The sequence below is a fragment of the Rosa chinensis genome, chromosome 4 (assembly GCF_002994745.2).
Source record: "Rosa chinensis cultivar Old Blush chromosome 4, RchiOBHm-V2, whole genome shotgun sequence".
NCBI lineage: Eukaryota > Viridiplantae > Streptophyta > Magnoliopsida > Rosales > Rosaceae > Rosa > Rosa chinensis.
The window spans coordinates 47,095,153-47,119,725 of record NC_037091.1 but is presented as its reverse complement, the minus strand read 5'-3'; the positions used below and the strand labels follow the sequence as shown (position 1 = coordinate 47,119,725).

The 24,573-nt window shown below is 37.7% G+C and overlaps 4 protein-coding genes across 4 annotated transcripts; 2 read left to right on the top strand and 2 right to left on the bottom strand.

Annotated features, from left to right (window-relative positions):
- The first annotated feature begins 1,870 nt into the window (after positions 1–1,870).
- On the top strand, positions 1,871–3,492 carry LOC112199428 (BAHD acyltransferase At5g47980). The gene has a single exon (XM_024340448.2). The coding sequence runs from the start codon at positions 1,875–1,877 to the stop codon at positions 3,183–3,185; it is 1,311 nt and encodes a 436-aa protein (XP_024196216.1). The 5' UTR covers positions 1,871–1,874; the 3' UTR covers positions 3,186–3,492.
- A 555-nt stretch (positions 3,493–4,047) lies between these two features.
- On the bottom strand, positions 4,048–7,855 carry LOC112198381 (renalase). The gene is made up of 8 exons (XM_024339493.2): positions 7,418–7,855; positions 6,694–6,963; positions 6,249–6,375; positions 6,022–6,083; positions 5,702–5,929; positions 4,969–5,090; positions 4,626–4,764; positions 4,048–4,409 (listed from the first exon to the last, which is right to left on the bottom strand). The coding sequence occupies exons 1-8, from the start codon at positions 7,751–7,753 to the stop codon at positions 4,248–4,250; spliced, it is 1,446 nt and encodes a 481-aa protein (XP_024195261.1). The 5' UTR covers positions 7,754–7,855; the 3' UTR covers positions 4,048–4,247.
- A 31-nt stretch (positions 7,856–7,886) lies between these two features.
- On the top strand, positions 7,887–15,073 carry LOC112200536 (anaphase-promoting complex subunit 7). Its single transcript, XM_024341572.2, has 18 exons — positions 7,887–8,101; positions 8,197–8,265; positions 8,353–8,403; positions 8,564–8,698; positions 8,816–8,878; positions 9,101–9,216; positions 9,785–9,869; positions 10,383–10,442; positions 10,943–10,988; positions 11,508–11,581; positions 12,235–12,285; positions 12,483–12,683; positions 12,769–12,813; positions 12,896–12,989; positions 13,123–13,268; positions 13,349–13,578; positions 14,109–14,169; positions 14,455–15,073. The coding sequence occupies exons 1-18, from the start codon at positions 8,033–8,035 to the stop codon at positions 14,539–14,541; spliced, it is 1,683 nt and encodes a 560-aa protein (XP_024197340.1). The 5' UTR covers positions 7,887–8,032; the 3' UTR covers positions 14,542–15,073.
- A 1,638-nt stretch (positions 15,074–16,711) lies between these two features.
- On the bottom strand, positions 16,712–21,921 carry LOC112198011 (acyl-CoA-binding domain-containing protein 6). The gene is made up of 17 exons (XM_024339007.2): positions 21,738–21,921; positions 21,481–21,565; positions 21,159–21,237; positions 20,921–21,073; positions 20,726–20,803; positions 20,488–20,592; positions 20,144–20,210; positions 19,994–20,055; positions 19,589–19,728; positions 19,271–19,397; positions 19,034–19,148; positions 18,734–18,822; positions 18,529–18,612; positions 18,093–18,443; positions 17,373–17,885; positions 17,195–17,254; positions 16,712–17,091 (listed from the first exon to the last, which is right to left on the bottom strand). Exons 2-17 carry the CDS (start codon positions 21,516–21,518, stop codon positions 17,017–17,019), a joined length of 2,136 nt encoding a protein of 711 aa, XP_024194775.1. The 5' UTR covers positions 21,519–21,565; positions 21,738–21,921; the 3' UTR covers positions 16,712–17,016.
- Positions 21,922–24,573: the final 2,652 nt, after the last annotated feature.

Below are 24,573 nucleotides of genomic sequence, written 5' to 3'. Positions count from 1 at the left end.
CCAAATATTTTGTTTTTGATTTTGATTTTGAATTTTAATTTTCTTTTGTTTTTCTTTTATTTGTGAATTGACCATTTTGTCTTTCTCAAATATTTGAGTTCAAATGTTTTTTAATATTTGAGGGATATTTTGGTAAAAAATTTCAGTTTTGGAGAGCAAGCTCTCTTCTCTTAATAATAGTATAGATATATCATAAGCTTATACTATAGTCTAAACTTAGATTAATTACATATATGAAGCATATATGCAGAATACAAACTCCAAACAATGTCTTGTTCCATAAGCAATGTTAATTTGCTTACAGCAAATGTATATGGACTTACTAGCCAACACCTCAGTCATCTTCAAGCCACTAAGAAGAGGACTAGCAGCTGCTTCACTATTCACCATACCGCTTAAGCCAATCTCTGCATGCATTTGTTTATTATGGTGCCAATACCGCTTTTCTTCTTCTTCACCACCATAGATTGCTGGGGTAAAAGATTTGTTGGTCATGATAGATGGCTCTTCCCATTCTTGACTATGGAAACTACTACAGTTGTGGCAAAATTGACTATGGATAGTCTGACAGATTCCAGGAAGGAGATGATGATGATGATGATGATGATGATGAGGATTGAACATAAAGGGGAGCCGCTTGCTATGGATATGCTTGACAGTGCCTATTCTAAAATGATTGTGTATGAGGAGAGTCTACTCCAGATTCCCATGCAGCCAAAGAGAAGGAGGAAGAGGCGACTCAAAACCCAATAGATGGCATTGGTCCTGCAAATTAAGCTGATATCCAGAAGAACAATTACCAGCTGTCCCACTCTGTGCAAGTAGCCAAGTACTGATCTAGTTAGTTACTCCTCATTTTCACTCTACTTACATTTTGATATCTGCTCTTCCGATGTATTTGAAATCTGTTAGGTCTTGTTTGGATCGATGGAGAGATTATAAGGTTTAATTAATGCTTGAGGAGTGTTGAGGGTATTGGAATCTTTGATTATCAAAGATGTTATGAGTTGGATGATGCAATAGAAATGGAGGTTGATGTCTTCCCTGGATCATTTTTCAGTTTTTCTTCTAGATTTGCAGAACCAGATGTTAGTATTACATAATAATGTAAAAACATGATGTTCAGTAATATGCTAGTACTCATGAGCGTTCAAATGGTTCTTTGGTTGAAGTTACTAAAAGTGTACATTGATGTTTATCCCTCGTTCTATCTTAATATTTGCTACTGACGTGCATAAGTCATTTTAACGGAGCCATTAGTTTGTTATACATTTATTCTTTTGCATTCTACATGACTTTAGACTGCTGCTCCTAAACCAGAAGGGGAGGCAATTCTTCCTGGTTGGTCATTGGTTTTCATGATTTGACTTTGAAAGGTCAGAGAATATTCTGAGCGGGTGCTACGCTTTAGTTTGATCTTGTAGGGAGTTGGAATCTAGGATTGCAGTAGCTTGGACGAGTTGTAGTTTAGGCATCACGGAGGTGCTCGTCACAGTTGCAGTTGCAGGACACCAGTTTATGACCATAGCTAGTGTGCTTAATAATTTGACATGTTTAATCAATTTGAATTGTAACATATATGAGTTATATTGTACTCTGTTTTGATATAATTACTAGTAACTATTGGAATTCATCGAAGGTATCGTTATTTTGGTAAGCTCATTAACTATTAGTAACTTCACAACATTTGCGTGAATTGAGAGTTCAAAGAGAACTGAAAGAATTTTCAGTACGTAATTTCATTCAAAAAATTTCCCTTCACAGCATTTGCATGTGAGTAGTTAGGTTGTTGGGCTTGTGCTTATAAACATGTAGAGGCTAAACACATTTCCAAAGTGAGTTGAAACCTATTAAACACTCGGAGCAAGAATAAAATGGCAACTATAGAGATTGGTATTATTGCTAAAGAAAGCATTAAACCTTCTTCTCCAACTCCCATCCAATTGAAAACCTTCAATCTTTCCCTTTTGGACCAACTGGCTCCTGCTACTTACATTCCGTTGCTGCTCTTCTATACCACAAGTGATCATACTGCTGCAGCTGGAAGACGCTTGCAGCTAAAGAAATCGCTATCTGAAACTCTAACTCGCTTCCATCCATTTGCTGGAAGAATCAAAGACAATTCCTCCATTGACTGCAATGATGATGGGGCAAGCTTCACTGAAGCTCAAGTCAGCTGCCTTCTTTCTGACATTCTCAAAGCACCAGACCACGAGGTACTAAAACAGTTGCTACCTATCAATTGTGAAGCCTTTCTAGAAGGCAGGGGATGTGTGCTGCATGTTCAAGCCAACTACTTTAAGTGCGGTGGAATCGGCCTTGGCATATGTCTTTCTCACAAGATAGCTGATGCAGCCACATTGAGCACATTCATCAGAAGTTGGGCCAATACTGCTTCTGGGATTGGCCAGAAAGTGTGTCCTATTTTCAACACCGTGTCAATAACCCCACCAAGAGATATCTCGATGACTCCACCAGCTCTTGAGAATCTTAAGATCAGAGATGACAAGTCCGTGACAAAGAGGTTTGTATTCAATGGCTCAAAGATTGCTGCTCTTAAGACCAAAGCACCTTCTATGAGTGTCAAACAAGCTACAAAGGTGGAGACGGTAGCAGCACTCATCTGGAAATGTGCAATGAAGGCTTCAAGGACAAATTTCGGATCCTCATCCAGGCTATCGGCACTGTACCAAAATGTGAACATTCGAAACAGAACAGTCCCTCCCCTACCAAATGACTCTGTTGGGAACTTTATTGGGTCCTTTATTGCGAGGGCAGAGGACGCTGAGGCAGAGTTACATGGCTTGGTTGCTGAATTAAGGAAAGGCATTGAAGAATTTTGCAAGAAAGCAAAAAGGCTACCACTGAGTGAGGATATTTCGGTGATATGCGAGCCTCAGATGGAGGCTTTAAGAATGCTGACTAGTGATGACATGGACTTGTATGCGTGCACAAGTTGGTGTAGGTTTCCACTATACGAGGCTGCAGATTTTGGGTGGGGAAAACCAATTTGGGTGAGCTCAGGTATTCCACCTGCCAAGAATATGGTATTTCTGATGGATACAAAAGGCGGTGATGGAATAGAGTCCTGGGTAAGACTGAGCCAAGAAGACATGAAACTATTTGAGTGTGATCAAGAACTGCTGGCATATGCATCTTTGAATCCAAGCATCGCATCTTATTAAGCCACAGATACATATTGTAACATTTTATACATCTAAATTATTTAAATACAGCAAGAGTAATGCATATGTTATGGTAGACTCTAGCCTTTGGCTGTTGATCTAATGAATTCAACTTCTATTTCAAAAAAAAAAATGCATATGTGAAGAGACACAATGCTTCTTTTCAAGGCTTGCAATGAAGAGCAAGGTGGTCACATGAACAACAACAGATGGACCTCGGTCTCCAAGATGAACCTGCAGCTCTCTTCTAATCCAAGGTTTTACTCTTTGTAACACTCTCTTTTACCGCATCGTTAACCAGTGCACTCTGAAAATTCATAAACAGCACACAATTCAGCATATTAACTTTACACAGATAGTGGCAACTGATTAGAACACGGTTTCTTGGAGCCGAAGCAACAGCTTGCAAGCGTCTGCCATATATACTTCTCACCAAATAAATAAGTAAAATAAAATATCAAATTGCCGAAACCAGCAACACAGAAAGAAAAAAAAAAATCATTGCATTCTGAAAAACAAAAAAAAACAAAAAACAAAAAAATGCCTGCACATTTATACCTTAGACTCCACTGAAGCTTCCTCTCAGCATTCACATCTGCAGCCACAGAACCTGGCCGTCCAAATGACGGCCGCCATGGCAATGGCCTTGATCGCCGCCGCTCATTCATCACAAACCTGATTATAAAAAATAAATAAAAAAATAATAAAAGGTTAATTTCAGCTCCAAATTGCAATTTCCAGAAGACCAAAATCAAAATAATTAAGAAAATTTCTGACCTTGGGTCGTCTTGAAGGCTGAAGCTTCTAGTTCCAGAAGTATTGGTGTTCTTGTGGTTTTCTTTGTGTAACAAAATTTACAAGCTAACAAAATTTGTTCCATTCCTTTTATATTAAAATTTCCATAATTTGGTACATTTCTTTAAATCAAAGATAATATACAAAAACCAAATCACGAACTTGGCAATTGCTATCTATATGATTCCTAATCTGCATTCACTTTTGAGCTACATTACACAGTTTTACAACTTTTGTGAGCGACTTTCTTGCTACTCTCATGCATTTTTAAGTGGTAAGCTGCAACTCTGGCGCTGTATGTGTTTCGCTTACGGGCGCCAACCCTGGAAATTGGCCTATATCATGTCCTTTAAGTCGTTGAAATTCGCTGCGTAAACCAACAGAAAACTCTTCGGGACGGTCTCCACCGCTTTGGAAATAGTCCGCCATCTGAAATCAGAAAAGCCTTACTAAGATTGAATGATATGAAGTAAGGAGACATCTATTTTCGCTCAGTCAAGGAAGCAATGCAGTGAATTTAGTGTATTTGATCATATTCTCAGTGCAAGAGGCATAGTTATAGAGACAAACAATGTATTCCTAATATATATTCCAATAAAATTCACAGTCACAACTCTTTTGAATAAAAGTTGAAGAGCTACTTACATGATTTGCAAGAGCCATTCCGCTTATGGCTGCTGATTCTAAATTCGAACCGAGCAACCAATCACCGCATATACCAGCCCTTCCGTGTGGATCAAAGATGCAGGGGATACCAGGCGTATTAGTTGGAAGAGCTGCACCCCTTGCATATATTACAACAAGGGAAATAAACTCAGTAAATATAGCATTCTGAATTACAGCCATTTCCCACAACTACGGTTAACAAAATTCCACAGTTGACTGGTTCAATCACCACAACTTTACTTCCAGACTGCAATTCAGTTACAAGACCTCACTGGAACATGATAAAAATTCACATATAATGTTGCCAAGTGCAGTTTCTCACCATAACTGGAGTCGGGTATAAAATGGCGTCTGAAGTGATCCTTTTGGTAATCCAAGTGCCTCTTCAACGCCCATAAGCATGCCTGCTGTCACCTTCTCTTTTGTGGCAGTTGGTATATTCTCCTAATAAACAACAGTTGGCACACAACATTATTTCCACAACAGTGTAATCCAGAAAGAGCTAAAACATATTGGATGCAGACAAACAAAGTTAATAGACTTGTACATGAATATATGCAACACCTTAGTCTTCTACATGGGTCTTTGTTTGTAAAGTTTATCATGCTTTCAAACTTCTATAGGAATGAATAACTCGGAAAAATAAAATCTGAACATCATTATCCCTTCTGCTTTCTCCTAATTCCTTTTTCGACTGCCCTTATAGAACAGCAACATCCACCACATCAGAGAAGCAGACAGATCCATAGAAATACCATATCATGTCAAATTATCTATTTAAGTATAGATCATCACAAATCCTACCACCAATGATATTCATGAACGGACAGAACACTGTCTTAATCAAAGAATTTAGTTGGTATCACCATAACTAAATTGGTTCTACCTGTCTGCTACGTAAGTGAGAGATGTGGCAATTCTGTGGTCTAAACTGGGATTCCAGGAATCATAATAACCGACATTTCATTCAAGTTATGGTCCAAGACATTAAGTGATTTGAGTTTGTGCTTGGTAAACAATGTTTGAAATATGCTTGTATTTGGGTTGAAACAAACCTGTGGAACCTTGTTTCGCTTTCCATAAGCTGCAGTACTGAGAAAGGTCCAACAGTGAGGGCCACTACTCTGGGAGCCTAGGAGTTTTTTGGTATTATTTGCCATCCAGGAGATGGAATCAACCCCTTTTACAAAAGCACCCTCGAAAGGAAATGTGGCAGTACCGGGAATTTCAAGTGGATCATCAAATGCGGCAAGGAGAGCCCATACAGAACTCAATTCCAGCCTCTACCATTATTCAACAGAAAGGAATTAGCAGACAATTCAACTAGAAGTGATCGAAGTTGAGTGTTAACTGATCAAACAGATATAAGATATACCTTCATCTGTCCTGCAATTAGTGGTAAGCCTGACGAACCAAGCAAACGGTTTGCACATTTACCTGTTGGTAAACAAATAATAGAAATAGGGTAAATAGTCATGCACAAGCACATAGACTAGGAACATTGTGAATATGAAATATAGACAAGTAAATTAAGGAGCTCCACAAAATGTGAAGAGACAATAGCAAGAAAATCAGACTTAAAAGAAATACTACATATATTACCATTATGTGCAATAACAATTGCATCAAACTGCCCACGAGGTTTTCCATTCTCACTCAAGTACCACGTCCCATTAAATGGCTCAAGTTTACTGATCCAGGTCGGTCTCTCCACATTAATCATAGAACTCTGCACCAAGTGACATTTTGATCAGCCATAACAATGGATATTAAGAGGAATTGAGATCCTCAAACAGAAGGGTACAAATCCTGACTTAGTCCTGAGGACGCAAATGTTTCAGCCTCAAATGAATGTAGTTCTTTAACTTAAAGGTCTTGTTACACAAATAAAGATCTTATCGTAACAAGGCAAACCATGCCGCTGAAGTAATCAAACTTTATGTTTAAAGACAGTAAGTTTTCAATTTGAACCATCTTCATATCATCTTATGCCTAAAATGATGATTCAATTATGTACCAAATACCGTCAGCAATGAGCTGAGTTTACCTGAGACAATAGTGAGTCAGCAACAGGGCGCATTCCATTAACACCTATATACCTTGGAGGAGGAGAAGGAAGTGGCACAAATTTACCACCCACTTCAAGCTCACCTATTGTACCCTGCCATTCTCGAACCAGACCTTGCTCCATCCAACCTTGAACCAACTCAACAAACAGAGGATTGCTGGCCGTAAAGAACTGAGCTGCATGATCAAATATCAAAGGCTGAGGATCTACTATCCGCGTTCCCATTCTTCCTCCCAGACCATGAACCCCCTAACATATATAGTACTGAAATGCATTAGCACTCAATTGGGTTCTCAGAAATCAAGAGAATTATTACATTAAGCTTGAAATAAAGCGCCTTTCATAGTAAATGTAGTAAGCTATCTTAGCCATGAGAGTAAAAACAAGTAAAACATAAAAGCTTCTGTAAAATGTAAACATTGTAACTTTGAGTAGATGCACCGAAAGGCATTAGTTTAAGTTGAATCACTCAATTGGGTACTAAGAAATCAAGAGAATTATTACACTGAGCTTGAAAGTACGCTCGTTTGGCAATGTCTTTCTCAGAAAAAGAAAATGAGAGTATCAACAAGAAAAACATGAAGAACCCACACACAAACACAGTAAAGCAATCACAACAATCCACAAAAGAATCAAACTTTCGTCAAATAAAATGTCAGTAACCACAGAAAGATAATAACTTGAAGGAAATGAGAAGGCCAACCGTGTCGAAAACGGTGGAGCGGACGCCGCGTTTTTCCAAATAGAGAGCACAAGCAAGACCGGCCATGCCTCCGCCGATAATGCCCACAATGGGGTCATCAGGGACTGGAGTAGTGAAAGTGACTTGCTCCTGCTTAAGGGTCTTCAAGATTGACCTTCTTGAGGCTCCGTAGGAGCGTTTGTGTCGGTTTCTGGATGTTGGGCTCTGGTCACCACCATCAAAGGTGGGTCTTTTTCTGGGTGGGGGTTTGGGTTGGGAAGATAAGGTTATGGTTAAGGGTTTATGGGTTTTGAGCAGGGGTTTAAGGATGAGAGAAGAGTGAAAGGAGCAGAGCATGGTTATGGGTTTAGTGGGTTTTGGAGGGAGAAGGAGTTACACACTTGCACAACAGAAAAAGATAAGAGTCAAGTTCAGTATCTTCTTGTGGTTTGTATTTGAATTGTTGAGAACTAAAACGACCTACTCAGAAGTCGTTTTGAGTCCAAAAATTTGGAGAAACAGAAAAGTTGCAACCTTTGAGACAAATTAACACGCCCTTTTTACAAATCTCATTTCAAAAAATTTCAGCAGCAAAAGACCAAAGCTTTCACTCAAAAAGTCACAGAGCTCTGGAACATGGACGTCCCCAAGGATCAAATCGCTACTCTTATGGAGCATGGCCTCTACACCTCGGCTCAAATGCTCGTGAGTCTTCCCCTCCAACCCTCCAAATCCCAATTTCAATTTCCCTTTTACAGTTTACAGTCTTGTTGCTAATTGAGATTCTGGGTTTTCGATAGGGTTGCTTTCTTGTTTCTTCACCAGCTGCTAATGCCGAAGTCACTCCGCACCTCAAAGCTGATAGCCTGGTTAGAAAGCTTGCGCTTTTCAATGCCCTCCTTCATCTATTTATCTTTTCTTTGGTTTTTAATTAGGTTCAATTTTGTTGATTTCAGGTGCTTCTTGGAGATTCGCTGTTTCGGGAAAGGGAGTTTCGCAGAGCAATTGTAAGCAATCCATACACAAACACTTTAAACTCATTAGCTGAAGCAAAATAACTTGGGCATATCATAGAGCTAAAATGGTTATTCTTTAGCTTAAAGGTCCATTTGATAGTTGAACTCATAGTAAGGACCATAAGTTCATTTTTACTTCTGTTTGTGACAGCATACATACAAGCAAGCATTGCAAGTTTGCAAGCTTATTTCCAAAACAAATCCAACATCGTCGAGAAGTTCATTGGTCTCAAATCGGTCATCGTCTCCAAATGTTTTTAACATTTCAGGAATTAATGAGAATGAGGTAGGCGATTTTCATCCCCCAAATATTTGGTCTGTTCTCAGCTTCCTCAGATCATGGTAGTATTTCTCTTCTGACGTTAGCTGCTTATTCAAAGTTCCTGTCTCTGCTACATGACAGGTGAAGTTCAAAATTGCGTCTTGTCAATGTGCGCTTAGTGAGTACGGAGCAGCCCTTGCTGAGGTATGCATGCATACACTCATGTTGAGGGGCAGGGAGAATGCTAATATAATTGGTGTGAAGTGGTCTGGTCCCAGTATAAGGGTGTTACCGTGGGCTTACTTACTTCCTCCTTTTATTTAGTTTATTCTTTATACTTTTGATATACACACATACATTATTTATTTCATATGGCACTTTTGACACTTTCATCTTGGTGGGATTAATGCACTTATAAATTTGCAGATGGATAATATTCCAAGCAAAATGAGAAACTTGCAGATGAATTTGTTGATGGGAAAACTCTATCGGTATTCTAGACAGAATCGTTCTGCTGTTTCTTGTTTCAAAGAATGTCTAAGGTTTGCCAATCACATTGTTCATATCATCATTCAGATTGTATATTTCAATATAGATACCTCGATCGTTGGAGTAAATTGCAAATATGATAATATTCAAACATATTTTCTGCATGTCAATGGTCATTATGCTGAATTAATACTTTAAATTGCATGAATTACACAGTTTGTTTCTCTGGAGTAAACAATATTATGTGCTTTGTTGAACATTATGATTGCAATTATAGGTTTCTTTGTTGAATCTCTACAGTCAGCTGAAGGTTTAATGACTTCTTATATATCTGTCCTTTTTGGGTAGCTCTTGTATCATTAAATAAAATTGTGCCTGAGAATGATGTTAAAGTTCATGGCCTATTTGCTAAACAGCTATTTATTACTATTTAGCTTTTTGGTTCTTCTCCTGCTCATAGAGATTACTGTGACCATGTGAATCCCAGCTTTCCCTTTTGATGCTAGTTCACCTGTGTATGCAAAATATGTTAGGAAAATATTTAGCTTTTACTATTTTTTGGAGATTTATTATGTCATCTTTTTATATTCATGCTGCTTTATTTTTTATGTCTTTTGACAGGTCTTGCCCTTATGTCTTCGAGGCTATCATAGCTTTGGCAGAATTAGGAGTTTCTGCTAAAGACATTATTTCCTTGATTCCGCAGGTTTGTTTGTGAAGACATGATGGTAGTTACATTTCGCTGATCAAATACTTGGCATGTCGAAAGTCATGTTACATTGTCGGCTGTGGGTCACCTATGGGTTTCATGAAAGAAAAAGAAAAAAATTCATAGAGAAACTGTATTGCCTCCTGCTGTCGTAGAGAAAAAGAATTGCAGGCTTTATTTGGGACATATAACTCATCAGGCCATGGTGCTCTGATCACATTTATAGAGCTCCTTGTATTGTTACTTGGATAAAATTACTTTTCATACTTCCCAGCTCAGTAGTAGAGTCAGTTAGGAACCTGACACCACAGTTTGATTTCGAAATATGATTGGAATTATTGCAAGATGCGGTTGTTTAATGAAATATTCTGAACATTAGCTCTTGAATGGCTTAATTCTCAAGCATTATTCTTTGGTTTAGTTTTAGAAATCCCCTGGCTTAATTCTCTGGCATTACTCTTGTGTCCATTGTGACGTATTTTGATTCTGTTTGTTGAATGTCAATTTCAGACTCCAAATAGAAGTGGGAGGGCATCATTTGATCATTTGGACTCGAGTCGTTGGCTGCCAGTAAGTACCAATTCAGGAAGCAGAGGCCAGTAATTCTAAGTTATCATGTTGGATGGTCTGATCCCTTGTAGGGACTACCCTTAATAACGAACTTGCAAAATGAATCTCTTTATCTTCCTCTTTTATTCTAAGCATTTTTAGATGGCTTCATACCCATATGAACAGTCCCACATTTCCATGAAAAACTTGTAGGTTTGCTTGGATAAACAGATACTGCAAGGATAAGGTTTTTTCTTTCCTTTTTCTTTTTCATCAAAAGTAGTCAGTGTTGTAGTCATCATGGTTTTTGGTGGTCTGCTGGCCTATGCCGATGGTCTGCCATGCATGAGAAAAGATACATGTGCATTCTGCAACTCGGCTTGCCATCACTTTATATTTCAGGACTGACCAGCTATTTGTGTGTGTGTGTGTGTGTGTGTGTGTGTGTGTTGTCAAACAATGGAAAGAAGGGGGAACCCTGTTACTCCTACAAATGGTTATGTTGTTTTTTTCCTGTGCAGCGCTATGTTGAGGCCCAGTGTTCCATTGCTTCTAATGATTACAAAGGTAAAGAGCACATTCTTCTAATTTAGTTATAGTTGTGTACATGTTTGTGGGAATTTGAGAACAAATGTATTTTCATGATAAAGGCATGATTTGTAGTCACATGCTTATAGGTCATAGCTATTTGCTGCTATAATTTGTGAGCCATATGCAGTCACATCTCATGTTTCACAATTTTCATATGATTCTGTCAACCATCTTGTTAGTGTCTAAAGTTTTTCTTTGTTTACTCCTAATTTCTTCAGGTAAAAAATAAATGAGATTATTATTGTTAATGACTTTTTCTATATATTGGTCATATTTATTCTAAAATACATGTTGTATGCTGTGCTAGAATAAGCAAGAAGCCCTTTTATATCAGTTTGCATTTGCTTTTATTTATAATCTCTGATTCATAGATGTAGTGTCCTGTTGTTATGCGTGTTTATGGTGTGGCAATTCTACTTGCATTATCTGGTTGAGTAATAATTGATGATTGATGTGTACAATCTCTTAAAATCTATCCTTATTTTGGTGTTGCAGGTGGTCTGGAACTCTTTACAGATCTTTTGCAACGTTTCCCGAACAATTTACACTTGCTACTTGAAATTGCAAAGGTTAGCTATTTGAGCTTTTTGCTATGCTAAGAGGTATTGAGATGTCTACATGCTTTGCTTCATAAGAAGCAATTATATGATATTATGATGTACTGATTGATCAATGACAAGTAGGCTTCTCATATTGGTCTCTCATTTATGTTTACATGAGTTCCTAGGCCATACAACTCTTTGCATAATTTAAGTTTTGACTCTTACATAAATCTTGCAGTTGCTCTCTAATGAGTATAAACTGACAAAACTTGAATACCACTATTACCAATGCTCACACCAGTGCTCCTAAAAATAAGAAGTTAATTACAATTTTATGTTTTCTATAACAGTTACCTGACAGACTTTGGAAAAAAAAAGAAAAAAGATACGGTGATTTTTTGGCACATTCCCTGAGCACAAGTTACCAAAAGAAATGTAGTTAATTACATAATATATACCTAAATTTTATTTGATATAGAAGATAGATACTGTCACTTGGCGCTATAGCAAAGACACGACTAATTTACCTGTGATGACTGCAAATGTGGGCTTCTGTTCTGATTACTTGGGTTAGAGTTCTTTTATCTTATAGTCTTAAATGTTATAATATATTAGGTTGATCATAGCAAGTAAGAAAAATAAAAACTTTCACTTACTCTTTTCTACATGTGAATGTGAAGGTTGAAGCTATTGTTGGGAAGAATGATGAGGCTATAATGAATTTTGATAAGGTAAGTAAATATTATTATGGTAGTGCTACTGTTCTCTCTCTCTCTCTCTCTCTCTCTCTCTCTCTCTCTCTCTCTCTCTCTCTCACACACACACACACACACACACCCCACACACCAACCAACTCACCCAGACATGTGCCTCCACCCCTACATGAATGCATGCAAATCTCATTCTCTCTGGCTTATGTTATTTACAGGCTCGATTAATTGATCCATATGTTGTGACATATATGGATGAGTATGCAATGCTTCTGAAGATAAAGTCTGACTTTTCAAAGCTAAACAAATTAGTGCATGATTTGTTGATCACTGACTCTATGAGGCCAGAAGTTTTTGTGGCCTTATCTGTGCTTTGGGAAAGAAAAGATGAGAGAGGAGCTTTATCTTATGCTGAGAAGGTTTGTTTGTCAAAATAGAGTAAGCTTTCTGGAATTGTTTCTTTTGTTAAAATATCTCATAAGCTCCCAATTTACTTGTTATCAGAGCATACGTATCGACGAGAGGCATATACCAGGTTATATAATGAAGGTATTGATGCTATCTTGTATATGGTACTGAGTTTCTTTCTTCTTGCCCTGTTCTCAAATAAATATTCTTTCAACATTTTCAGGGTAACCTGCTGTTATCAATGAAGCGAGCAGAAGCAGCTGTAAGTGCCTTTAGGGCAGCTCAAGAGTTGAGACCTGATATTCGTTCATATCAAGGTGGGATTTGTAACACTTCCATGACATGCATCTTAGAAACCATTGCTTTGTTCACATTTGACTCAATCATTTTGCAAAGAAATAAATATGTAACCGCAGAGGCTAATTGTCTGGAACTCGATTATGATTTCAGGTTTGGTTCAGTCTTATCTAGCTCTCTCTAAAATTAAAGAGGCTTTATATGCTTCAAGGGAGGCTATGAAGGCCATGCCTCAATCTGCGAAGGCTCTAAAATTAGTAGGGGATGTACATGCGAGTAACTCTGGTGGCAGGGAGAAGGTAAACCTTACGTATAACATTTCAGCATGAGTTAAGAAATCGAGTGTCCCTCTAATGAATTCAACCTAATCTTGAAACAGGCAAAAAAGTTCTATGAGTCAGCCCTTAGGCTGGAACCTGGTTATCTCGGAGCTGCATTAGCTCTGGCTGAGCTCCATGTTATTGAAGGCCGTAACGGGGATGCTGTGTCTCTGCTAGAGCGATATCTCAAGGATTGGGCCGATGACTCTCTACATGTCAAGCTCGCTCAAGTATTTGCTGCAACAAATATGCTGCAAGATGCATTATCACATTTTCAAGCTGCATTGAGGTATAAAAATCTATCAAATATCTAGAATCACTTTCTTTCTGTTAGGACTTGAAATCTGCATTTTTCACTCAGCTCTGGCTAGATGAGTTTGTATATGCCACGGAAATTTAGTGCCCCCAGAAATTGCATTTTAGAGTTAGATGTCCGAACTGAAGTCATTAAAATAGTTAAAAGCCAACTATTGAAGGTACGGAATAGTAAGTTATTTTCCTGAGATGTCACACTTTTTTATTTGTCTTAATGACAAACCATGAAATTTCATGGTCCATTGGTGCATAATTTTTTGTTTGTTTTTTTTATCCCCATTCCACCCATCCTAGATGCCAATGAGATTTGAATCCATAACCTCCAGTGTTAGTTAGGCTAGCTAATCAACAGGTCATGGCTCACTAGCAGTCCGGTGTTGCATAAATGAAAACAAGGTCGTTAAATATCTTTAGGAGATTCTGATCCCGTGAGTGTTTTTGAAATATGATATCTTGGCTTGACCATAAAATGACCAAAAGATGTTCACAATTTTATGATTGCAGGATAAATGCACAGAATGAAGCTGCAAAAAAAGGTTTAGAGCGCTTAGAGAAACAAATGAAGGTTTGTCTTCCCGTTTATACTTTGCTACTTGATAATTGATAGTGCTTCCTCTCCAGCAAGCGCATTTAAATCACTTACCAAAGGATTTTCTTTTTCTTTTTCTTTTTTGGTTTAGCATCATGTGAAATACATTGTTCTAATCCACATATCCAAAAGCAGCAATATCTTTTTCATAAAGTAAATTTCACGTACAGAAACTAGTGATAATGGCTATGGAATTAGTTACTACTTACTAAAACAAGGCAATTCTGGAAGATCTGTTTCATAAAATTGTACTTTCTCTAGGGGGTGGATCCTGATGCACCTGAAGAAGATGAAGATAACGAGGTCGATGATGCTGATGGAGACCAAGATGAGACTGAACTTTTATAGATTAGGCTAAACAATTGTCTGTACAGCTTTTGTGAAGAGACTGTTGTTGCAAAGATTGCCATGATCACAGGGGGGTTGCCATTCTGCAACCAAATTGACACCCCTAGAAATGAAGCTCCTTTCCAACTTTTGGCTGTGTTTCAGACGAGTAACCAAAATTATTTGTATAAATGTGAAATGAAGGCGCAAGAAGATAGCATTCAAAGATAGAGAGGGAGCCAGAGAGCATATTGACCGGTGGCTGCAGAGTAACAAATCTTCATGGCCTGAGGCAATTCTCCATGCAATCCTCCCTAGTCATTCCATTTCTCTGTCAATTCTTAATAACATTATACTTATCATGTTGTATTTTCTTTGTGATCTCAATTTTAACAATGTTGAGTCCTTTAAAAGTAGTTATGTTTTGCATTATCTTCTCAGCTGTTCCCAGACATGCTGCTACATCTCTGGATTGCTGCTGTTGTAATACTTCTGTACTAAATAGTAGTTTGAGTTCAACTTTCAAGCAATTGTCATTGGGTATTACTTGAAATTGATAATATGTGTATACTCCTTGATTCTGGAAGACCTTGTTCTTGAAGTAGTAATGTTTAACATATATATGGTTGCCCTACCTAAGATTCTCTCGGACTGCAAAATCCTACAAATGTGGTTGTAATATTAAACCTTTTAAGTTATAATATTGTGATGGTTTACATATAATTCTAATATACCTCTATTTTCCAATGATAGTACTAGTAAGAGCAGAGAAGATATGCACATCCTCATTGACTTCTGTTAATCCACCATGTGATTGTTGATGACTTGATGGTGTTTCTCATTCGCATTTGTTTCCGACATTGATAGAGCTGTTCTTAGTTTTGTATTGGCGAATGGCAAAGTAACATTCTTAAACCATTATGCATTAGCGAAGAAACTCATAAATTTTGCTGCATTTTAAATGCATGTGGTTGGAAAGAACGCTAGTATGATGACTTTCTTGATCTCACATATCTCTTGCTTTGATCTCACATATCTCTTGCTTTCTTGAAACTACTTAACAGATTCAATATGTTCCTTGAACATGGTAGACATGGAAAATCTACCTTTGTCTTTAAATTACTGCTAGGATTTCCTTGCATTTTTGTTACTTGCCTTTTCTTTTCTTCAAATCATTCTTTGTTAATGACTTGATGCTTTTTGCTGAAGCAAATTGGAAACAAGCTCGAGTGCTGAATATGTAACTTTTCTGGACACGCTGTACATTAAACGAATCATCTATTTTCTGCTCTCCTAATGCTTCCCTGAGGGTTAGTGTTCTCCTTAAGGATTAACAATTAAACTTGTGTTAGTGTTGTTGATAAGGTCCAGAGTACTTGCTACCTGGAAAAGCAAATTTCGTAATAGGGCAGGCCGGTTAATATTCGTTCTATCTGTGTCGTCCTCTATCCCTATTTATGCCATGCAAAGAACCAAGCTCCCAATGCGTATTTCTCATTCTCTGGATAAACTCAATAGGAATTTCTTATGGGAAGTTACTGGGGGGAAAGAAAAGGGGATACCGCTTGCAAACCTAAAGTCAATGGTAGCTTGAAGATGAAGATGAACCTGTGAGATGAATCAGGCTATGTTGGCCAAGGCTGGTTGGAGAACAGCGTAATTTGACTCGGGGCTCTGGTATGCTATGATTCAAGCATATATGAAGACCCTATTCTATTCTAGATTCTCAGGTGCCTAGTGTTTGCTCCAGTACTTGAAGTATTGATCTATCTGGAGCGTAATATGACTCCTAATGGTACTCTGTTAGGAGTCAGAACTATGAGATTATGTAAACATAAATGGATCAACAACTATGTATTGATTCATGAGGCCCTTGATCTAGACAATGTTAACCTGGAGGCTGAGATTTGTGACTTGTGGAATGACAAAGTTGAGCTCTTATCTCCTACTGAAATTGTGAATCAAGTTCTCTCTATTCCCCCTGGTTTTCAGGGTTGTGGCATAGATGTTCTAATTTGGGGTAATACTCCTGTTGGTCACTAATCTGATCCCCAGAACTCTCAGACTGAGTCTCACTGATTGGAAGCTTGCTGTCCTCCACAAGCTAAAATCATGTACATGGCTTTTACTTTCCTAACGACCTATATGGCTATATATATATATATAGCAAAAGTTTATCAGTGCCAAAAGGTACCAAGACCATAAAAGCTTCCTTCTAGTAATCATTAGACATCAGAATGAACGTTTCTTCATGTAAATGTGAAAAGAGCCTACGAAAATGCTGCATATCAACATACAAGTTAAGGTACAAAGGATTCACTTATATACATGGTACAGGACAATATGATCTTCACACCAATCCCTCAGGTGTGCATGTGCATTTCAGTTTGTACCCTAGAAAAGGTTCGAGGTGGCTTCAAGTTTGAGATGGCTGCTGGATGGGAGCGCAATTGTGAGTTGTTCAACAGCTCCTTGCTCGCTTACTCTTGTTTTCTCCTAGAATGGTTTCCTCGGTGTAGGTGCTCGGTTCTCCATAGATTGTAATCTTTGTTTAAGATGAAAAACTTCAACCTGCATACATGAAATAAACAGTCACATTAATAAGAGCTTCCATAACAAATGCAAGTGTTTGATGTAAACAGCCAGCCAATTTTATCCTGTTTTAAAGCCATACCTGTAGCTGGAATGCCCTTGCTCGCTCTCCAGCAAGGACTCCTCTAGTTGAATGCAGCTCCTATATTCAATATCCAATAACCAAAATTGGTTTGTCAAAACAAATCTTTCACGTAATATAGTTATAACTTGACTATAAGATTACTGCATAAAAATGCAGCATTTAGAAATTAGAATACCTTTTGGGTATCATCCAAAACAGCCTTGAGGAAAGCCACATCATGCTCAAGCCTCACATTGTCAGAATGAACAATACTTGACATGTTGTTGGCCTCTTCTTGGGCTAGTTCTACACCAGCTAGCTTGTCCTTCAGTAACTCTATCTCCTTCCCAGAGTCTGCTAATTTTCTCTCAATCTCCTGTCGGCTCTTGAGAGCAGAGGATAAGTTTTTCTCTGCAGCTTCTCGACTGGCCAATGCAGCAGCCAACTGTCCTTCTAAAACCCCATTCTTTCTTATTAGTTTCTCATAATATTGGTACATACTTGAAGGCGCTGATAGTGATCCTGGTTTACTATCACTTTCTGGATATATTGAATCATTGTTATCAACCGGAAAGTTCCCAAGTCCATGGTTGTGGGGATTTGAGTTTTCGAACTCATATGCAGAGACCATCTCCTCTGAGTAAAGTCTACCTCCATGTATGTTAGTTTGTACTGCAGAATCAGATTGACTTTTCTTCTTTTCTGAGGGCTGAAATCAACACAATATCAAATCATTATGTATACTAAGGAACAGAATGATACCTGAACTGAGAAGTTCCAATGTTCTTTTTTTTTTTTTTTCCAATCATATAAGTTTCAACTTAAAGTTCAACCTTTGGTATTTTTTTTGGCTGAACTTTGGATCACGATGATTATATAAATCAGGCTGTCAATAAACAAAAATTCTGCAGTTTACCTGCAAGAGGGAACTTTCATCTTCTGAACCCTTTGTCACCTTAACAGAAGTGTTGTATTCTTCGTCATTATGAAATTGTTTCCTAAGTGAGACATTACCAGAAACAGGATTTGGATCGACAAGCAAGGACTCTGACAAAGATTTTCTTCCAGAACCATGTTGTTCAATTGCAGATGCCAGATTTTGTCTAGCAACTGAATTGACTGAGCGCTGGGAAGAACCGTTAGTTAGTTGACTAGCCAAGCCATTGGTTGATGGGCGTTTTTCAGGCATCAAAGTTCCAGGTCCTTTGCTGGGAAAAGATCGACGACTCATGGATAATTCATTCTTTTCCATGGTTAGTACTTCAACCTATCACAAAACATTAGAGGGCAATAAGGCACAAGTCTAATGAGAAAAAAAAGAATCAACTAAAAAAAAATGACTTCTTAAAAACCTGATTTGATGGCTCCTTCCTGGATCCCCCAAAAGCAACAAGAAAATCCTTTTCTTTGTGCTGCACATGCTCTAGGCTGAAACCCTGAGAATTCAACATGAGAACAATGCTTAAGGTAAGATCAAAAGAATTATGTTTATGCCATCACAGGGATGTTGCAACCAGCTAATTTATTATGTATGCTAACTGATATATTTGTACACACCTTATTCGTAGTGATTGTAGAAGGAGGCGATGCAATGGCCAATGACCACTCAAGTTTCAAAACATCAAAGATCAGAGTCTCCGCATGCCCTGGAAAGATTAGGAAACCAAAATGCAAAATTCACATCAAAATTAATCAATTCACTTCAAGAATTAATTTCTTCTTTTGTTGAAAGAATGTTCAGAGAATTCCTTTTTTTTTTTTCTTTAATGAAATTCAAGGTTTGGAGATGACACTTTCATGCATGGAATTATAGAAATATTCCAAAAAGCTCAACCATGTCTTAGTTAAGAGGCTTACGTTTTTTTCTGCTTCCACCACCAACGATATACCATTTGGTTCCACATAAGACCCCACAGCAACCAGCTCTAGGTGATGGGTGGAAACCTCGCTTCTTTATTCTTGACCATACCATCTGAGGAAAAAGCCCATCAGTATATCACAAATAAGAGTTTAATTCTCATCTATAAAAGTTGACATGTTTGGCCACACAATCCAGTATTATAGAAAGTGTAAGAATGACAGGCATTCGCTCACCGTTTCAAAGTCAAGTGAATACAAATCATTCAAAGTCCTGGATTTTGACGTGCCTCCAAATATAAAAAGAGTTTTGTCATCATAAAGAGCTGCCACATGGTTGGACCTTGGAGCTGGTCCCGTTCCTCTGCACGTATATCAACATATAAAGACATTTAAAATGACATAAAAAGAAAGGTTAACACTTTTCTGGCCATGTAAAGAAGAAAGGTCTCAACCAAATAAGAAGAAACCATAAAAAAGGTGAGATTGTTATGTTTGGGTTCCATCAGAAAACAATATCAACAAATTACACAGGCCATAGCAAAAATCACTCACGTGCAATGAAGAGGTAGCCATGTTAATGACTTCAGATCAAACATATGTAGATCATGCAGTTTCCGTCTTTTAGCATCTTCACCACCAAAAAGGATTAATACAGAACTTGCCCTGACTACAGTGTGACCAGTACGAGCAACCTGCAATGTATAAGATATGGGGAAAATACTGCCTATCATTATATTTTGATCCTCTATTAAATTTTCATTAGGTGACTGACTTTCAGTTCCAGGTAAATCAAGGATATAGTAAGGGGTATACAATTTAGGTGATGAACGTTTTCTTAATTTCTTAACCAATTGGTACCAGAATTTAAACTTGAGTAGTCATGTTATAATTTCTGCAAGTGTAAGGTCCAAGTCAAAACACCAATTAATTGGAGAAAAGAAGAGGAAGAAAAAGTACCGGTATATCACCCTTTGCTTCCATATGAGACCAGCATTCTGTCTCAGTGTCAAATGCCCAAACTGCATAAATGAAAGAACTGGAATAATTTCATATATGCACAAGCCAAATGTGATTACTTCATAAGCTTAAAAGACGGGGAATGTTAACCTGAAATTTTGTCACTCCCAGGTTCAGTCTTTCCTCCAACCAGGAGTGCCTTTTTCCCCCAGGAAACCTAGATAAGAATGAGTAGAACTTTCAAAGGTAAACCAACCTGATTTACCTAGACCTAAGTTATGTATGGAAACCTTTTTATAGTCCAAGTCTACAGGAAAAAAAACCAACCTATTTATGGTATTCTTTCAAAGTTTAAGACCTAAGTTCATAGCTTTCTAGAAAACTAGCTATAAATTCCAATCTGTATGTGTCGTGATATCCAATGTCTTTCAGAGGAAGGAACTCTACTCTAGAAGGAAATGCAAACCAAACATGAGATAACTATAAGATTGTACCAGTCTGTGGCCCTTGCATGCAGGGATCTTTAAGGGCAGACTGCTTGGTGACAAGTAAAGCTTTGACGAAGCTGTGTTCCACGTAAAACTGTCAAAATTGAGCACCTGAAAATAGAAATGGCAGCATAATGATTTGCAACATGAATCTGCATTAATGTAGTTATCAAATAAATGTGAAGATCTACATAATCATCAAATAAATGACAAACAAATAAATGACAAACAATCATTATCCTACCTGTACATCATCTAGCAGTTCACTCCCAGATTCACCACCAACCACTATCATCTTATTCCCAATTACAGCCGCCGCATGCTGTTTTTGGAAAATAAAAAACAAGGGTTTAGCTATCAGCACCACTATAAACACAGATCAACCGAATCCATTTACCATATGAAGTAACTATACAAGTAAAAATCAATAGAAATTTACATTGAAGCGGGGCGTAGGCTTATCTCCAGAAATTGACAACACCATCCAATTCTCAGAGCTCCCCATTGTGGAATTACTAATCTCAGGAGCAGAAGACGGACACTGGCAATCGAGCTCATCAGAAATACTAATTGCCGGCGCATCAGAGTCATTCTGGCAAATCAAAATGAACTCAGCTCAGAGCAGGGACTCATTGACATTAAACCCAAATGCAAAACAACCAAAGAAAATGCCTTACATTTGAGCTGTTATTTTGTTTCGGCTGTCTTATGGGGCTTCTAGTTCCCTGAGCAGAATCTGAGAGCTGGACTTTCAATCTAAATCAACACAAATCATTACAACTTCTATCACAATCTGATTCTAAAAAAAATCCCTCATCATAATTTATAAGAAAATTTCAACTTCCACCACACACATTCAGCTTCTTACTGAATACAAAAACACTACCACTGACACAGAAGATTGGACTCACAAAATCAATGAAGGGCATACAACATTTTCTAATAGCAACAATAATAAATAAATATGAAAACTTAATAGCTCAGATAAGACAAACTCACCGTCCAATCTTCATGCGTTTGCGAGAAAAACCGAACATTTTGGAGAACCAACAACTTCAACAGCACCAATGAAGTCTCTATTACCCTAAACAAGCACCAAACATCAACTAACTGGCCTAAACTTAAAACCCAAACTCCTTAAATTTCAGACACAAAGCTACATTCTTTGAGATTAGAACCACAAACCCATGAATTTCTTGAAGCAGTAAAGTCAGAAAAAACCAAGATTTTTAGTGGGTACGAGAAATTTTACTTACCTTAAACTTTGGTGGCCGAGAAAAAACCAAGGAGACTGAGAAGACTGAGAGAGAATCACGAGCGACCCAGTTAGCTAGAGTGAGCTGGAAGCCTGAAACTAGTGCAAGTAGAAGCCGAGGTTGTCTTGTAATGCATTGTACGAAATTTTTATCTCTTTACATTAAAACCATAAAATGAAAATGAAAACTACTGAACTGTAAGAAAAATAATACTTGCGAGTTCTGAATGACCGTTGGGTCAGAGCGGGGTTTAAGCATTCGAGGTAGAGAGAAGAGCAGACATTTATTGCGTGCGGCAGTGGGGTCTGCTGGGATTTGTATATATATATATATATATATATATGTGTCATTGAGTTGGGACTGGGAACTTTCAGTGGAAAGATCAAATCTCTGTTGGGTCAATTTTTTATTTGTACCTGGCAAATATTTAACTATATCCAGTAAATTTTTTACACCCAACAGAATTATAAAAGTTCTGAGTACACCCAATAAGACTTTCAATAATACCCTTTTTAATAAACCCAGCAAAACTTATATCAAGAAAAAATTTAGATTCGGGTGCTGCCAGTTGAAACATCCGATTTGTGAACCATATCAGATAACTCATCAAGTACATCATTCAAAGGGTGCCATGTATATTGTATATTGTATTTTGCAAGCAAGAAAGATACTTACAGTTGCAATTATCTTCCAACATTCTTACCATTAGATTGACGCATGTAAATCGGTGGCACAACATCATTGCCCATGTTGTTGTCACCTGAGGCCTTAAATGCTATCAACACAAATATGATCTGAACTTAAAATTCAAGCCACATTCCAAGCTCTTAGAGATAATTTCGCAATGCCAGAAGGAAACTAACCTTTTGGGAAACGATTTGGGAAATTTTAGAAAAATGAACCGGCTGCTAAGAGGTTTTAGAGCAAAAGAGTATCGTGGATGGAGATCAGAGTGGGTGAAGGGTGCAGACCACAACGAATTCAGGGAGGAGACTGCTGGGTGTGGGTTTTTGGGGTGAGATTTGCTGGGTGTGGGGTTTTGGGGGTGAGATTTGCTGGGTTTAATTAATAATAAGGGTATATTGGAAAAGTTGTTGGGTGTAATTAGAAATTCTATCATTTTGCTGGATGTAAAAAACTTGCCGAGTCTACATAGAAATTTGCTGGGTACATTTAGAAAGACTCATCTCTGTTTTATCCACGTTTTCCGTTTTCCTTCAAGATTTCCGAACATTTATTTTTTTTTTATTTTTTTTTTTTGAGAAGAATTCTTATGTTATATATATAGAGAAAAATTTAAGGAATATGATTCGAACAAAAGACTACTATAAACTTTGTTATATAGACTTTTATAATGGTAACTCCAATTCCAAACTCAACCTAAAAACCTTATATACAGTTAATAACTCCGTTAACACTTATGCGATGACATGGCATATTTTTATGTATTCTTCTTTGAGCAAGCTCCACTACTCTTCCTCTTTCACTCTCATCTACTATCATTTGTCACAAATTCAATCACAGTAGCCATTTTTCTGGGTTTTTGAGGAGATTGAGACGCATAAAGAGAAACACATGTTTTAAAAGAAAGATCTCACATTAAAAAAGTGACATACAAAAATGTAAATTATAAGTGGATGGCTCACACTCAATTGTATCGAAACCTTTTGTGATTAAAACTCAATACTTCATGGGTGGTTAAGTTGGGACCATTGTACCGACACTGTGGGCCACATGTCATGTATGTCACTGTTTAACATGATATCAGAGTAAGTTCCTCTTTAATAAGATCAAAACGATTTGTGGGTCGATGCCTTTACTATTTTCATCTCAACCTTTATCAATTTGATTGAGTTTCCTTTACTCACCTTCTAGAAATTCCTTAAACTTTTATCTTTGAAACATGGAGGTGTAGAGAATGGATGAAGATTTGGAATTTTTAATGGAGAAGAGTTGCAAAACTCGCGCGCACATAGAGAGAGACTTCAAAAAGATTAAATTAACCTTTTTTTTTTAAGTAATGATAATTTCATTGATAAAAGCGCATGCCAAGAAGGCCATTACATACCCACTTGTTGTCACATACTGATGGACAGAACAAGGTTTCGTGGGGGAGCCACAGTGGTACATAGGATAGACCTACTATATTAGAACTTACCGCTCACTTATTTAAAGTGAGCCTATAACTATGTCAAACAATTGCATAGTTTATAGGCTTTACAACCATTAAAAGAAAAAAACCTATATCAATCTTCTCCTTGCCCTTTAAGCTAGGGCTAGGAGGTTTACCTGAAAACAGAACACTCAGGACATCTTCAGCAGGAACTTTCTTTGCTTTAGGAGGATTTTTGTTTTTGGCTCCCAAAGGTCTTCCTCTCTTCTTTTTTCCACTAGGAAGCTCTATTCGGACAGGTTTGGGCATCATTACCTCTGCACGCACCAACATACCACCTGGTGTCTCTACTAATCCCAAATATTTTGCACTGAACTTGGTAGGGAATTCAGGCATTTTTACCTTCTTGGAGGGAGTAATAGGGCTTGTTTTGCCCTCTAAGAAATCAGACATAAAAATTGGAGCTTTTTTGGAGAAGGAAATGACCGTTCTCTCTTTGCTTGCAGGTCGGTGTCCATGGGTACCAAAGCCAACTCATTGCTTTCTGTAGCCTGTCTTTTTTTTTTTGCACTACGAATAACAATAGGTTTGCGTATCGTACTTGTCTCAGCTCCTCCAAACAAAGACCTTCCAACCGGCAGAAGAATAGGGGTAGTGAGACCTTGGAAGTGAAACATTCCATCCTTGAATTGATTTCCTGAAAACCCAAAAAATGAGCCATTG

Coding starts and splice junctions, on each gene's coding strand:
- LOC112199428 (XM_024340448.2), top strand. CDS start 1,875: ATGGCAACTATAGAGATTGGTATTATTGCTAAAGAAAGCATTAAACCT.
- LOC112198381 (XM_024339493.2), bottom strand. CDS start 7,753: ATGCTCTGCTCCTTTCACTCTTCTCTCATCCTTAAACCCCTGCTCAAA. Junction 6,084..6,248: donor AATTGTTATTGCACATAATG/GTAATATATGTA, acceptor GTTTACCAACAG/GTAAATGTGCAAACCGTTTG. Junction 4,765..4,968: donor TATACCCGACTCCAGTTATG/GTGAGAAACTGC, acceptor AATATATGCAAG/GGGTGCAGCTCTTCCAACTA.
- LOC112200536 (XM_024341572.2), top strand. CDS start 8,033: ATGGACGTCCCCAAGGATCAAATCGCTACTCTTATGGAGCATGGCCTC. Junction 12,814..12,895: donor TACCAGGTTATATAATGAAG/GTATTGATGCTA, acceptor CAACATTTTCAG/GGTAACCTGCTGTTATCAAT. Junction 13,269..13,348: donor ACTCTGGTGGCAGGGAGAAG/GTAAACCTTACG, acceptor ATCTTGAAACAG/GCAAAAAAGTTCTATGAGTC.
- LOC112198011 (XM_024339007.2), bottom strand. CDS start 21,518: ATGTTCGGTTTTTCTCGCAAACGCATGAAGATTGGACG. Junction 20,211..20,487: donor CATGCAAGGGCCACAGACTG/GTACAATCTTAT, acceptor ATTCTTATCTAG/GTTTCCTGGGGGAAAAAGGC. Junction 17,255..17,372: donor TTTTGGATGATACCCAAAAG/GTATTCTAATTT, acceptor TATTGAATATAG/GAGCTGCATTCAACTAGAGG.